General features: G+C 36.3%; 2 protein-coding genes across 5 annotated transcripts; both read left to right on the top strand.

Moving 5' to 3' along the window:
• The first annotated feature begins 216 nt into the window (after window positions 1-216).
• On the top strand, window positions 217-2,592 carry LOC106427985 (mucin-5AC). Its single transcript, XM_022713967.2, has 5 exons — window positions 217-549; window positions 681-840; window positions 991-1,096; window positions 1,170-2,135; window positions 2,213-2,592. Exons 1-5 carry the CDS (start codon window positions 459-461, stop codon window positions 2,438-2,440), a joined length of 1,551 nt encoding a protein of 516 aa, XP_022569688.2. The 5' UTR covers window positions 217-458; the 3' UTR covers window positions 2,441-2,592.
• Window positions 2,593-6,079: 3,487 nt separating this feature from the next.
• Window positions 6,080-8,326, top strand: LOC106427889 (putative serine/threonine-protein kinase). Of its 4 annotated transcripts, none has more exons than XM_048744809.1 (7): window positions 6,080-6,276; window positions 6,386-6,466; window positions 6,624-6,736; window positions 6,822-7,032; window positions 7,111-7,348; window positions 7,422-7,572; window positions 7,797-8,326. In XM_048744809.1, exons 2-7 carry the CDS (start codon window positions 6,394-6,396, stop codon window positions 8,181-8,183), a joined length of 1,173 nt encoding a protein of 390 aa, XP_048600766.1. In that variant the 5' UTR covers window positions 6,080-6,276; window positions 6,386-6,393; the 3' UTR covers window positions 8,184-8,326. The 4 variants fall into 4 exon arrangements, with proteins under 4 accessions (XP_048600766.1, XP_013724062.2, XP_048600768.1 ...); XM_013868608.3 differs by having other exon boundaries at window positions 6,109-6,264; XM_048744811.1 differs by having other exon boundaries at window positions 6,120-6,296.
• The last annotated feature ends 7,108 nt before the right edge of the window (window positions 8,327-15,434 follow it).

Below are 15,434 nucleotides of genomic sequence, written 5' to 3'. Positions count from 1 at the left end.
TAAGAACCGTTCGGGTATTTGAGGGTATTGGTCCGGTTCTGGTTTCGGGTATTTCGGTTCGGTTCCGGTTCGGTTCTTCGGTTCCGGTTATTTTGCCCAGGCCTACTTCGAACTCTGTTTCAAACTTTCAAAACCGTACTCAATTAAATAAGAGAGATGTTACAGCTAAAGGCTCGTCTGTTTCGAAACTGGAAATTTTAAAATAAAACCAAAAAAAAAAAACTCGTCGAGAAGAACATCTTGCCCACCTTCTTCTTTTGTGTCAATTTATAAAACGTCGTGGGTTCTTTCTTATCTTCTGTTCTTTAATGGCTTCTATGATTTTCGTTGGTGGCTGTTCTAGTTTCTCAAGGGCCCCCTTAGTGTGATCTGATTGGTCCTTTTTGTTTTGGAGATATTTTCTCTGTTGGTGGCACCATTGCGGAGACACAGAAAGCCTTATTCTTTAGGTTTCAATAATGTGGAACCACGACAGAGATGAAGAACTTTCTCTGTTCCTTGAGATGCGTCGACGTGAGAAAGAACACAGAGGAGAATCTCTCATAGCAGGTTCGTCCCCGTGTACATAATATATCTTTCTATATATGTAAACGTGTGTAATTCCTCATTTGAATGTAGAGTCTCTTGAATGTATCTGTGTCTCGGCAATGGTGCTTTACTTTTGTTCTGTCTCTTTTTAGGTTCTGATAATATTAGTATGAACGGAGCGTTGACGACTGCTGTGTCCGCGGCGCTCTCTGGTATCTCCTCCGAAACGGTGTCGTCTCAACGTTATCCTCTCCGGAGAACCGCCGCTGAGAATTTCTTGTACTCAGAGAATGAGAAATCTGATTACGATTGGTAAAGGTTCCCACTTTATAGTATCGACTCAAGTATCATAAACTTGGAAGCAAAGCATAGTGAAACCGAATGGTTTGGTCTTGCCTTCTTTGATGGATCACTGGTCTGATAATCTATCATCTTTGTTGCTGTTCTTGTCTCTTTGTTCAGGCTGCTTACACCTCCAGGCACGCCACAGTTTGAGAAAGAGTCACACAGGAGCGTAATGAATCAGAGTGATGCTCCCAACTCTCGCCCCACGGTTCTTAAATCTCGGGTATGAAACTTGTTAGACACAACTGAATTCATTTTGGTTATTTTCTAATTATAACTCTTGTTTGGTTCTTCAGCTTGGGAACTGTGGTGAAGAGATGATCTCAGGGAACAATATTAAGACCCAAATGTCCTCGTTCTCCGGACCGAGCTCTGTAGCTGGACTCAAAAGACCATCTTCATCATGTAGCTCAAGGTCAACGAGTAGACCATCCACACCAACCAGAAAGTCAACGACTAGACCTTCCACACCGACCAGAAGGTCTACAACTACAACCACCTCCACAACAAGGCCTGTGACCACCACCAGAGCTTCAACCTCTAGATCCTCAACACCCACCTCACGTGCCACCTTATCTGCCGCCCGTGCTACTGCCTCTACATCGGCTCCACGCACCACAACATCAACCGGTTCAGCTAGATCAGCTACTCCAACTCGGTCTAAAACTCAGCCATCGTCTGCACCTTCTAAAAAACCTCTATCAAGGCCGGCCACACCTACCCGCAGACCTTCAACCCCGACCGGTCCATCAATAGTTTCCAGTAAAGCTCCCTCTCGAGGAACTTCTCCGACTCCAACTGTGAAGTCGTCAAGGCCGCCAGAGATGCCTGGTTTCTCTTTAGAAGCCCCACCGAATCTGAGGACCACTTTACCAAACAGACCAGCCTTAGCTTCAAGAGGCAGACCTGGAGTAGCCTCTGCACCAGGCTCAAGATCGTCTTCCATAGAACGCGGCAGTGGTGGCATGGGACATTCAAGAAGGCAATCTTGTTCTCCTTCCAGAGGTCATGCGCCTATTGGAAACACCAACGGGAGCCTCCCTGGTGCACGTGTGCGAGGAAAGGCTAACAACGATAGCTTTAGCCCTGTGGCTATGGGAAATAAAATGGTCGAGAGAGTGGTGAATATGAGGAAACTAGGTCCACCAAGGCTAACAGAGAACGGTGGTCGAGGAAACGTGAAATCCAACTCAGCTTTTAACAACCTTGGGTATGGGAGAAACCTCTCCAAGAGCTCCATCGATATGGCCTTAAGACATATGGTAACATCACTCTTTTACAATGTTCCGTTTTAGTGTTCTGTAGTAAGCACCGTGCTTATGGTTTTCTACGTGCGTAGGATATAAGACGAGGCATGACAGGGAACCTCCGGCCGCTGGTGACGAAAGTTCCGGCGTCAGCAATGTACAGCGTGAGAAGCCGGTCGACTAGTGTCACGAACTCTCCGGTAGCTACGAGCAGTACTATCAGCTCATCAGAACTGAGTATTGACAATATCAACATTTTGTGCTTAGATGGGAACGAGGCTGAAAACGATGATCTTCTCAGCGAGAGAAGCTATTCTTGACCGCTAATTAAATATATAACCTATGTTCTTGCTTTGTTACCATGCTTAAATAACGTGTTTCTAGAGATAATGAAACGTATCAAAACAACTCTTGAGCATGTTTAAGTCGTTATGGAATTTTGATGAATGTCCAATGGTAGATTTCTAGTTTCTATGGCTTTAGACAAAAGGTCTTTGCATCGATCTTAACACCCACTTTATGAAGAAGTCTATCTCTAAATCTACACTGGAGGATCCTATATAAAGACCAGCTTGCTGCAGTTTACATTTGTAATTCAAAATCAAATAAAGTTGTTTACCTATAATCAAATTCTTTTTAGTTTTGAAAATCAAAGTTCATCTATGTGCAATCAATCACCCACAAGGTCAAAGTCATCTATTTTTTTTTTTGTCACGAAAACTAACTTCGTTAATGCAAATCTAGTTTGGTGGTGGCAATAAAACTCCAACCACCTCTTGTTCAAACATGGACAAGGCCTGTTTTGCAATACAATCTGCTTCTACATTCCTCAAACGAGGAATCCAACCAAAAACAACAAACTCAAAGTCTACTGATAAGCGGGTGATATCTTCGACGATCCCATATATCTCCATCGGTGGCATCTTACTAGTAATTGCCATGATTAGTTGGGCTGAATCAGCTTCGAATTGCACTTCCTTAACTCCTAGCCTTCGATTAGCCAACACTGCATCTCTGAGCGCTAAACTCTCAGCAACAAGGACCGATGAGACAAAGCTTGTTTCTCTCTGCCCTATGGACTTCTCTCCTGCGGTCGTCATTACCCAACTCAAGCCTGCATTCCAGTTTTGCTCAGACCACACCGCATCCGATCTTACTACCGTTTCAACCTGTACTGGCGGCGCTTAAGGAGTCAGTTGTGGCTTTTTCCCATTTTTCTCTTGCGCCTCAGCCCATTCCTTGGCTGCGATGATGGCTTAGGATACTGTATCCGCTGGATTCCCAGCATAGTTTTCAAAGGTGTATGGGACCAAAGGTGCGACTCCCCTCTAAGACCGTCTAAGGTGTCTCCTCTCATATCTTGATATTCGCACCGTCTCCCAGCATATCCGCTGGTCCTTGCTTTCCACATCGACCACATGATCCATGGGACCAAAGGTGTATTGGTGATTCGCGTTGGGGGGAGACATTTTTGTCCTTGAATGTCAGGCCAATCTGCTCTCAAATCTGTCAATCTGCTAACCTCAAAGCTTCCATCGAGAGGGGAAAGATTCCATACGTCTCTCGCAAAAGGGCAATGAAAAAGAAGATGATTGATAGATTCCGAGTTCCCACATCGCTTGCAATTCGGGTTCACATTAATGTGTCTTTGGAGGAGTCTCTCTCCCACTGGCAGAATCCCTTTTAAGCTTTTCCATGTAAACATCTTAACTTTAGGAGCTAGCTTTAGGTTCCAGACTGTTTTTCTCCAATCAAACTCAATAGTGGGTTCATCTGCAAGAATTTATGCCGTCGCCTCTGCCATTGCTACGTGATACCCTGTTTTAACAGAGTACTCGTCCGTTTTTGTTCCTAACCATCTCAGAATATCAGGCGCTCCTCTACTACTTGGTTGCAGCTGCAAGATGCGCTCCTCTTCAAAGGGCAATATCGCCTGGATTAAGTTTCTATTCCACTTTCCCGTGTCTTCTTGGATGAGGTCTCGCACCACCATCATTGAGGTTTCTCGCGTTGCTGGCCCCATGGGTCTTAGAGGGGAGTCTAGACTCAGCCATGGATCCTCCCATATCTTGATAGTCGCACCGTCTCCCACTATCCAGCCTAGGCTTTTGACTAGAAGATTCCTTCCCACTAGCACACTTTGCCGCCCGTGAGAGGCGGAGCTCGCAGCAGAGCAACACAAAAGGTTCCCTTCCGGACAATATTTAGAGAGCAGGATTCTGCCTAGTAAGCCTTTCGGTTTCTCTAGCAGCCTCCAACTAATCTTTGCCAAGAAAGCCTCGTTGAAAGCCTCAACATCCCTGACTCCAAGTCCTCCATTACTCTTAGATAGCATCATTTTCGACCAAGTTAACAAGGCCATTTTTCGGGTTTTTTTACTATCATCCCACCAAAAACGGGTGAGTGTTGACTGAATTCTCGTACATAGAGATCCCGGAAGTTTGAAACAAGTCATGGCGTAGGACGGTACCGGTGTAAGGACACTCTGTAGCATCACTAGCTTACCGGCTGTTGACAGATAGCGATTTAGAACAACTCATTTGTGACTTGTGAGGATAAGGCGTCTTCACGTTTAGAGAATGACCAAGTAGTTATGTGCAATCACTCCACCAAATCGTGTGAATATTATAATTTTTTATTATGATTACTTTTAATACATATAAATAAAGATTGGTCAAATTTGTTTTTATATATTTTTTGTCTCTATCAATAAGGTGGACTTTTGCAATTTTGTTTGTGTAGTGCACATAAATAAATTTTGGCGCGTTTCTTGGGAAATGATGTCATATGCAATCTCAAAATTCGATTTCAGACTGACATCGACGAAGTAAACGAATAGTTAAACAGAAGAGCATCATATAAAGATGACGTTAAAACATAATTTTCGTTTTGAATTATCTCTTTGGGTGATTTCATTCTATGCGTAACGATGACGTCAAGTAAAGGGTATTTCGATGACGTTTTTTTTTTTTTTTCAAAATTTGAAATGTTGACAAACTTTCTTGAGATGAAAAGAAAAAAAATGCACGTGGTAGAGTCTCAACGGCGACAATAATAAGTTAATAACGACGCGAAGTTAATGTGCCGTGTAGTTTGGTACTCGAGCATTAACTTATCACCTATCAACTTTTATGTTAAAACTTACTGAAAGTACAGAAGTTTGGGGTATTTTACTGATTGTACCACGTTAGATAATAATTTAAAAGTTTCAAAGTAACAAATAGCACATTTATGGTGAAAATGAAAGTTTGTTTGACAAATTGCATGGTCATATAATTCACAAAATTGCATATAATTCAATCAAGTTTGGCTTTATGTTATTTACTTTTTAATACTAAGTACATCAAACTATAATTTTTATTTTTATTACAAATGATGATCATATGCGATATTGATGAATAACTTCAACACTTTCACGACAAAACTGTCCCTAAACCACTTATTTCGAAAAATACTTATACGACATTTTCAATGGATAAGAAGCACAAACGGTTTTGCCTACAATATTCTGAAACTTCCGATCAATTAGCATTTCGTAATTTGTAGTCTAAGACTCAAACTTCAGATATGGTGTAAAAGGTTTAAATCTTGACCAGGCCACAATAAATTCACACAGCTTTATGTGCTTAGCATGAAATAAAACATTGTGGCCACAAACTATCATATTAAGAGATTTTGGTATTTTAAAAGCTTTTACAATTTATATTAATTTTGACGCATGAAGCTTTATGTTTTGCGAGTTTTATGGCGACAGAGCACATTATAACAAAATAGCTCATTGATATTATTATTTTCTAAATTTTACTCCAATTAATAAGACTTTTATAGTCTCGTCGTCGTGTACCTGTCACTATCAATCAGAACACAGCAGCCGGACAAAAACAAATTAAAAAAAGAACAACAGAAATTGAAGAAACACCTTTTTAGCGTATAGACACTGTTCATGGGTCCTATCTGGTGGGTTTGGTTTGGTTTAATGTATTGCCATCCTCACCAAAAAGTTGGAAAACAAAAAAAGAAAAGCAAAACTCATGAGATACTCTCTGATCAAACTCTTTGATCTTTCTTCGTGTGCGGTATGGCTTTTCCCCCACTAAGCAACAGCTACACATAATCTTCTTCTTCTTCCAGAATCTGTATTCAGGTCAAACTTGAGGTTCTTGTCGGAAAATTTCAGTTATTTTCTCTATCAAAACAGGTTCTTGATTTGAGTTCTTGATTTGAGCTTCCTCTGTTCTTCGAGTGATTCTTGTATATCTTCTCAGGGTTTGTGATGCACTTTAATTGCTTTGGACTTCTTGATATGTGCAAAGGAAATGATCATCTTGGACAAAAAGAAGCTGAAGGTATATATATTTATACAAATGTTCTCTACATGATTTTACGGTTATTCAAATTCCATCTCAAATTCGTTTCTTGTTTTTTTTTCTTCACGTACCTGTGGTTGACCAAAAATAGTTTTACTCACTTTCTTCTTGATCTCTTTTTCTTTAAATGATTCAGAGATTTGCACCAACAATGTGAGAGTCTTTTCGTATAACTCATTAAGATCAGCCACAGATAATTTCCATCCAACCAATAGAATCGGTGGTGGTGGCTTTGGTGTTGTCTTCAGGGTGAGAAACAATAATCTTTAAAAGCTTTAATCTCAAATGTTTGTTTGTTTGTTTGTTTTGATGTTTCTTGGTGAAATCTTTGTAGGGAGTATTGAGAGATGGCACACAAGTAGCTGTGAAATCACTTTCAGCGGAATCAAAACAAGGCACACGCGAGTTCTTGACCGAGATCAACTTGATTTCCAACATTCATCATCCTAACCTTGTTAACCTCATTGGCTGCTGCGTCGAAGGACACAATAGGATTCTTGTCTATGAGTACCTTGAGAACAATAGTCTTTCTAGTGTTTTGCTTGGTAACGTTTTGTTTTCTGATTCTCCTCTACAAATGTCACACTCTTTGTCTTCTGATGTTGTTTGAGTGTTTTTTTTAGGTTCGAGGAGTAAGTATGTTCCTCTTGATTGGTCCAAACGTGCTGCTATTTGCGTTGGGACAGCTTCAGGTTTAGCTTTCCTTCATGAGGAAGTGGAGCCTCCGGTTGTTCACCGCGACATCAAGGCGAGTAATGTCTTACTAGACAGAAACTTTTCTCCCAAGATTGGAGATTTTGGTCTTGCAAAGCTTTTTCCTGACAATGTCACTCATGTCAGTACCAGAGTCGCTGGAACAGTGTAAGAAAACGTTTTCCTTAAACGTATTGTTTCCATATATAGATAACTTCAGCTGATGAAACTGAGGTTACAGGGGATACTTGGCTCCTGAATACGCACTTCTAGGCCAGTTAACAAAAAAGGCAGACGTTTACAGCTTTGGGATACTTGTGCTTGAAGTCATTAGTGGTGGTAGTAGCAGCAGAGCCGCCTTTACAGACGAGTTCTTGGTTCTGGTCGAATGGGTAAAGCTATAAACTCTAATACCTTAACACCAGGACAGGTCACCCAAAATTTGAAAAAATATATATAGATATAGGCCTCCAAATTTGTAAATAATTTTTTTATTATTGAAATATTTACTAAATCTTCTAGTGAACCTAAAATCTCAGGGCCGACCGTGCTTAGCACACACAATATAACCATGTAAATGTGATCAAAGGTTTATGGTTAATCTGTGGTTTGGTAGGTATGGAAGTTGAGAGAAGAAGGGAGGCTACTAGAGTGCGTGGATCCAGACCTAACCAAGTTTCCACAAGACGAAGTAATACGGTTCATCAAAGTAGCTCTTTTCTGCACTCAAGCTGCGGCACAGAAGAGACCAAACATGAAGCAAGTGGTGGAGATGCTTAGCAGGAAAGAGATTAACCTCAACGAGGCAGCCTTAACGGAACCTGGTGTCTATAGAGGTGTCAACAAGGGGCGCAACCACCCTGGCCTTGGTCTTAGAGGTGGCACCTCACAGGAGAGCTCATCAACACAAGGTTACAAAGGGAAAAGTTCAGCGGCTCCTCAAGGTTCATCTTCGGCTTCAGTTATTACATTTCAGAGCATTACAGAGATGGCTCCTAGATGATGATGATTCTTTCTGTTGGTAGAGCAGATATATTTCTATTCTTGAGTAAATTGTTTAGCTTCTGATGTATTAGTATAGTATCTTCATATACATGCCATGAGAAAATATATTATTAATTAAATAAATTAATGATGATTTTGTTGCTTGGGTTGCAAAACAAACACAAGCCCAGGTCTACTCCTACCAGTTCACCACAATGTTTGTAGAGAATGTGTACACTGATGGATGAATCAATCTCACAGTATTGACAATGTGATCTTGTCACAACATAGCAATTAGCAATAAACAGAATAAGGACTAACAATTTCGGTTTGCCCTAACTCAACTGGTTTATTAAGTCTCCTCCAGTAACCGGCCTAACCAGCAATCACAAATCCTGATCTGAACATTGCAAAATCTTGATTTTTCCAAGAATCATCTCTACAAATAAAAAGCTGATGAGTCTTGCCCGGTAACCAGTGTCTTCACTTGATGAGCGACCCCAAGAAATGTGTATGTTGGATGCTTAGATAGTAAGAAAATAAGTGTATGAGTTCTGAAGCTTATACTTAACAATATTTTAGGACAAAACACCAAAGATGCCCCCATCTGGGACCAATGTCAGTTTAGTTGTGTCACATTTCAATACGTCCCAAAGGCCAGCTGTGTGTTAAACTATAATTGGCATGAAGTATGATTTGCAACATTCTTTTGAATCTGAATGATTGGAACAGTATTTTAATATATATCAATCATATAAATAATGAGATACGTATAATATACGTCAAAGAATTAAGTATAATACTAGGAACAATTTGTATGTACCTAACTATGCTTTCAATTGTTAAAGTCAAGATGCTTCCCGTATCTTAACAGTGAGAGATGTTGTGTGGATGAAAAATGTAGGTGGACTTATTCAAACCTTTATTTTCTTGCCTTTGATTTCCAAATCAATTACTGTGTCCTAGAATAATAAAACAATGAATGATGGATTAGACAAACTATTTTCTTACGTAAACAATTAAACAAAAGAAAACTATAAAGAAATCAAACAACTTGATCTAATCGGAAAGTGTCTCACACATCTAGAACCTATACCTCACCTTTGGCCTTTTTAAGGTGCCTTCTTAGTTAGAGGCTAAAGCAATGAAATTGTTAATTCAACACACACGTATATAAGCGTTTATCATTCGGGAGTTTTCTCTTTTAGTTACTAGTATTAAGATACCACCAAAGACGGGGTAATAAATAATATTTCATCTGTTCCTTAAAGTTACATATTTTAGATTTTTCACAGGTTTTAATAAAACAAATTAAATTTACATATTTTTTTGTGTTTATTTTTTTTTCCATAATTTTAAGCCAATAAAAATTCAACTAGAACAATTAAGTTTTTTGAAGTTTGCAATTAGTTAATAAAATATGCATAGAAAATGTAAAAAATGGATCTTTTTGAAACAATTTTTTTTCTATAATATGTAACTTTAAGGAACGGAGGGAGTAATTAACAAGGATTATATATTAGCTAGTATAATATTAAGACCATATCAAAAGAAAGATTAACAATTGATTTTTAGAGGACCAGCTAGAAAGTATTATTCAAAACCCTCAACATGTAAATAAGGAAAAGAATAGAGACTCAAATTAATCGATAACTAGTTGATGTCCCGCACCTTGTGCGGATTAATATATCTATACATCTAACAATTTTTAATTCTAAAATTTATTTTTATAAAATAATAATAATTAAATTAGATACAAATTTAAAATTATTATAAGTTATAAAATTTTAATATTTATATTGGTATCAATGTATTAAATTGTGTTATTTTGTTTCATATTTTTATTTATGTGATGTAGATTTTGGATCAAAATCTTTTTTATACTAATAACTAAATTAGGAAGTTTTGTATGTGAAATTAACACATTGTATTTGGACTGAAAAGAAATCACGTGGTACTAAAAGGATTATAAAAAAGGGGGTTTTGCCAAAACTAACCCACAACTTGATTTTAACCCCAAACTTATACCCGAACTTGAATCAAATGCAAAACTAACCTAAAAGCCTAGTGAAATTACAGCTCAACCCCTTGTGACCAAACAAAAAACAGAAGCCATTTTTACGAATATAGCCCTAGTAAATCGTCTGAGTCGTCTGAGATGTTGGAAGTCGTCTGGACGACTGAAGTGTAAGTCGTCTGGTACCGGTTTATTTTAAAAATAATTTATAAATCTTGTAAAAAAATATTTTGATGCGTGAAAAATAAAAATCAAGTAATTATAAACAGTTTTAAGTGATATAAATTAAGATATGATAAAATTGATTTGTTTTGAAGATAGATGAGTGGAAGTAGTGAATCATGAAATACTTTGGTTTAGGAGTTTGGCAAACATATGTTGTAGTATTGTATGTATTGTTAGGGTTAGATTTTGAAAAACTAAAATGTTTTTTTCAAAAATTAGTTTTCACCTATATGTGTTTATTTATGTGTATAGTAAACACTTTTCAAGTTTGATTTGATTTTATGAAGTCTTTAATTAGATAATTAAGTTTAGGGGTTATGTTTAGGGTGTGGACGACTTATATTTCAGTCGTCTGTTGAATAATTTACTCGGACGACGTATATTTTAGTCGTCTGTTGAATAATTTACTCGGACGACTTACATTTCAGTCGTCTTGTGAAGAAATTAAAACAGATGACTTACATGTAAGTCGTCCAAATATTCCCGCCTAAAATTTTTTAAAAAAATTATTTTTCCGCTTAAATAATTTAAACCAGACGACTTACTTATAAGTCGTCTGGAAAGTCTTCTATTTTAGTTTTCCGCTAAAAATATTTAATTTCCCGCTAAAAATATTAAACTCTTCTGGACGACTTACATGTAAGTCGTCTGTTTTAATTTCTTCACCAGACGACTGAAATGTAAGTCGTCCAGGAAGTCGTCTGAGTAAAAATATTTAATCTAATTGGATTTTTTGTCTCCCTATATAAAGAAAAATTTACACATTCTCTCTCCTCCTCTCAAATGGCTGCAACAAAAATGTAATGTTCATCATTCTAAAACTCTCCAACCTCTCTCAAATCTCTTTGACTTGAAAACACCAAACTTTATATGAATTTTTTAGTTTTGTCTCATGTATTTCTTACTAATCTATCTCTTTTACAGGTTTTTAATCAAATGGTATTCATCTTCCATTAATTTAAAGGTAAATCTATTAATTTTAGATATGTATTTTGTGTGTTCTATAAATGTAGATTTATCTAATCTTCCACTCATTTTCTCTATTTTTAAGTCATTTGAACGTTTTTGGATATGCAGGTTTTTCAGATCTGGATTTGATATGCAGGTTTTTCAGATCTGGAAGACTTCTTGGACGACTTACCTGTTAGTCGTCTGGAAGTCGTCTGGACTTCTTGGAAGTCTTCTGACAAAGTCGTCTGGACTTCCAGGAAGTCGTCTGGACTTCCAGGAAGTCGTCTGGACTTCAGGGAAGTCGTCTGGACTTCCACGAAGTCGTCTGAACTTCATGGAAGTCTTCTGACGAAGTCTCCCTTTCATAATAGATCTGAGCGTTTTGGTAAGTTCTTATGTCTGATTTTTTCTTCATTTGGGAACTTCTTGTTGTATAAAGTTCTTACTTTTTTCCTAAACTAAAACTCTCCAAACCCACTCTAATCTCTTTGACTTGAAAACACCAAACTTTATATGAATTTTCCAGTTTTGTCTCATGTCTTTCTTACTAATCTATCTTTTTTGCAGGTTTTTAATTAGATGGTACTCATCTTCCACTAATTTAAAGGTAGATCTATTATTTTTAGATATGTATTTTTGTGTGTTCTGTAAAGGTAGATTTATCTAATCTTTCACTCATTTTTTCTGTTTTTAAGCCATTTGAACGTTTTTGGATATGCAGGTTTTTCAGATCTGGATTTAATATGCAGGTTTTTCAGATCTGGAAGACTTCTGGGACGACTTACCTGTTAGTCGTCTGGAAGTCGTCTGGAAGTCGTCTGGACTTCTTGGAAGTCTTCTGACAAAGTCGTCTGGACTTCCTGTAAAGTCGTCTGGACTTCCTGTAAAGTCGTCTGGACTTCCTGTAAAGTCGTCTGGAAGTCGTCTGAACTTCCTAAAAGTCTTCTGACAAAGTCGTCTGAACTTCTTGGAAGTCGTCTGGACTTCTTAGAAGTCGTCTGGACTTCTTAAAAGTCGTGTGGTCTTGTCTACTCAAGTGGAATCCAAGCTTGTCTTTGTAGAGGAATGATCTATAATAGTTTTGTTTGTGGTCTGTTTTGTGAATTGCATGTCTACTCTTTTAGTTGTGAATTTTTTGTAAAATCAGTAATAATGTTTTCCAAGATGTATTAAATGTGCTAACAATGTGTTTACACATTTACAAATCAATGAAATAATAGACTTCAGTAGCCTTTTTCTTATCTTTGGATCTCTCATATGCAATAATAAACTCCAATGGCCTTTTTCTCATCTTAATAAACAAGAATGTTGGTAGCTTTATATTGATACAACATTTTAAGAAGTATTTTAACCCTTCTTCCAACTCATAACAATAGTCATCATTATTGTCTATAACAATAATACTTAAGAGATGGAAACAAACAATAGTAACTAGTCAAAGCATATCATATTTTATTATAAGTTTGCGTTGAAAAACTTAGTCAAATTTAGTAAAACTAAGGGAGAGAACATATTTTGTAAATATGAGTTTTACATATCTTGAAGTTACTTATCACTCTTAAAAATACAAGTTATTCAAAAACTAACGTAGAAGACTTAAAAACTAGCGGAGAAGACGCGGACGACTTCAATCTAAGTTGTCCAGACGACTAAACTATACGTCGTCTGGTCAACACAGAGGTTATTTTTGCAATTGACTTTGAAATCTGTTATTTCGGACGACTGAAAAATAAGTCGTCTACTATTGTTTGGCTAAAAAAAACTCCAAAAAAGCTAGACGACTTACATTTCAGTCGTCATAGGTTAGTTTTGCATTTGACTGGATAATTTCAGAAGTTTGACTTTTCTGGACGACTTACATTTCAGTCGTCTAGTGAAAATTAAAATAATAATATTTTTTTAAAAGTAGACGACTTACAGTTAAGTCGTCATAGGTTAGTTTTGCAATTGAAAAAAAAACTTCAAGATTTAATTATATACAGACGACTTATAATTCAGTCGTCCACGAGACGACTGAAATGTAAGTCGTCCAGGATTTACGAGGTTTGACCAGAATCTCAGAAAAAAATCCTGGACGACTTACAAGTAAGTCGTCTCGTGGACGACTGAAGTATAAGTCGTCTGTGTATAATTAAATTTTGAAGTTTTTTTTTTCAATTGCAAAACTAACCTATGACGACTTAACTGTAAGTCGTCTACTTTTAAAAAATATTATTATTTTAATTTTCGCCAGACGACTGAAATGTAAGTCGTCTGGGGAAGTCAAACTTCTGAAATTATCCAGTCAAATGCAAAACTAACCTATGACGACTGAAATGTAAGTCGTCTAGGTTCTTTGGAAATTTTTTTGAAACCAAACAAAAACAGACGACTTAACTTTCAGTCGTCTCAGGTTACAGATTTCAAAGTCAATTGCAAAAATAACCTCTGCGTTGACCAGACGACTTCCAGGTAACTTGTCTACAGCCAGACGACTTCCCAAGTAAGTCGTCTGACGAACAGATCTGGAAAAAAACTCGATGTCATACCTTAAATTGGTGAGATAAGTTCCTTAGCATACATAAGGCTTCTCCAAGCACACAGAATCACAAACGAAAGTAACCCACCCAGAATCGTTAGCTTCTATGACTCTATGAACCATAAAAAATTTAGAATCAAAATCTTGGGTTTTTTTAGCTCATTGTGGAGAGAAAGTGAGAGATATGTTGTGTTTAGTTCACAAGAATGGAAAAAGAAGAAGGGTAAATCGATTTTGGGAGCATTAAGAGTTTCAAATTGGTTGTTCATGGTGGTTGTGGTATTGATGACAATGGCAATCTTGTAATTACTTGAAGATGATGAGGGTGAGAGAGTAAAAATGTCATTTTCGAAAAAAAAAAGAAAAAAAAAATTGATGGCATTTTCGTAAATTATATGAACTTGTGGGGTGAATAGGGCAAAACCAATTTTCAAAAAAAAAAGAGGTTAGTTTTGTGTTTGACTTTAAGTTATAGGTCAATTCTGCAAAAAGCCGTCCAGGATTTTTTTGAAATAACAATAGTTTAGGAATGTTCAATCTGGTAAAATCGAACCATTCAAAACTGAACCAGACCGAAATAAAGAAAATAGTCTGATGTGGAAGTACCGAAGATGTTATTTTCAGAAAACAACAGTATATGTATATGGTTCAATATATTAAGGGATCAAACTGAATAAAAAATAGAAACCGATTAACTTGGATACAGTGGTGTACTTATATATATATATATATATATATTTTATAATAATTTATATTTGATCAATATTTTCAGTAAAAATCAGATAAATTGGCTATAATATTAGTCATTAAAATTATAAAATGAGAGAATAGTAATGATGATATTATCGGTAGATATTGTTAATAATTTATTAATTCCTAAATATCATGATAATTATATATTAAAATATAGTTTTTAAAAATATTAGTATATATATCGGTAAAATAGGTTCATGTTTATTAATTATTTTAAATATCATGATAAATATATAGATATCAAAATAAAAAATTAATAATAATATTAATTAAACTAATGATTTATCCTAAAATCATGAAAATATGACAAATAAGCAAAATCACTTCATAAATAATAGTATAAATGTATTTATATATGTTCATTATTTAATAAATCCAAAAAACTAACCAAAATACCAATATGAAAACCGGACCGGACCTTAGGTCTAATCTTTATAATTAAAAAAAAAAACTAATTGGAAATTCAAATCTATAAGATTAAAATCAAATGGAAATTAAAACCTTTTTAAAATTTATATCTCAAATTAAATAGTTTTTCTAATTAGCTATATTTAAGCTGAATCAGATACCTAAACCGAACTCCGACCGAATTTTAATCAACTGGATTATGAAGGAAAAGTCGTCAAAAAGATTGAGCCCTTTAAAAATTATAGATAAATAATTGTCGTTTATTTTTAAACTTATGGTCCCCATTAATTAAATCACATAACGAAAATTAATAATAACATACTGAAGTCTACGTTCTCGGGCGGCTTTAAAGAACTTTTCAAAACACGACAGTCGACAGCTTCAACAACAAGCAAAAA

This window comes from Brassica napus, chromosome C1 (assembly GCF_020379485.1).
Source record: "Brassica napus cultivar Da-Ae chromosome C1, Da-Ae, whole genome shotgun sequence".
Lineage (NCBI taxonomy): Eukaryota > Viridiplantae > Streptophyta > Magnoliopsida > Brassicales > Brassicaceae > Brassica > Brassica napus.
Note: the sequence above shows the minus strand (reverse complement) of the source record. Positions and strands in the feature narration are given on the sequence as shown.

Coding starts and splice junctions, on each gene's coding strand:
- LOC106427985 (XM_022713967.2), top strand. CDS start 459: ATGTGGAACCACGACAGAGATGAAGAACTTTCTCTGTTCCTTGAGATG. Junction 841..990: donor GAGAAATCTGATTACGATTG/GTAAAGGTTCCC, acceptor CTCTTTGTTCAG/GCTGCTTACACCTCCAGGCA. Junction 2,136..2,212: donor ATATGGCCTTAAGACATATG/GTAACATCACTC, acceptor CTACGTGCGTAG/GATATAAGACGAGGCATGAC.
- LOC106427889 (XM_048744809.1), top strand. CDS start 6,394: ATGCACTTTAATTGCTTTGGACTTCTTGATATGTGCAAAGGAAATGAT. Junction 6,467..6,623: donor TGGACAAAAAGAAGCTGAAG/GTATATATATTT, acceptor TAAATGATTCAG/AGATTTGCACCAACAATGTG. Junction 7,033..7,110: donor TCTTTCTAGTGTTTTGCTTG/GTAACGTTTTGT, acceptor TGTTTTTTTTAG/GTTCGAGGAGTAAGTATGTT.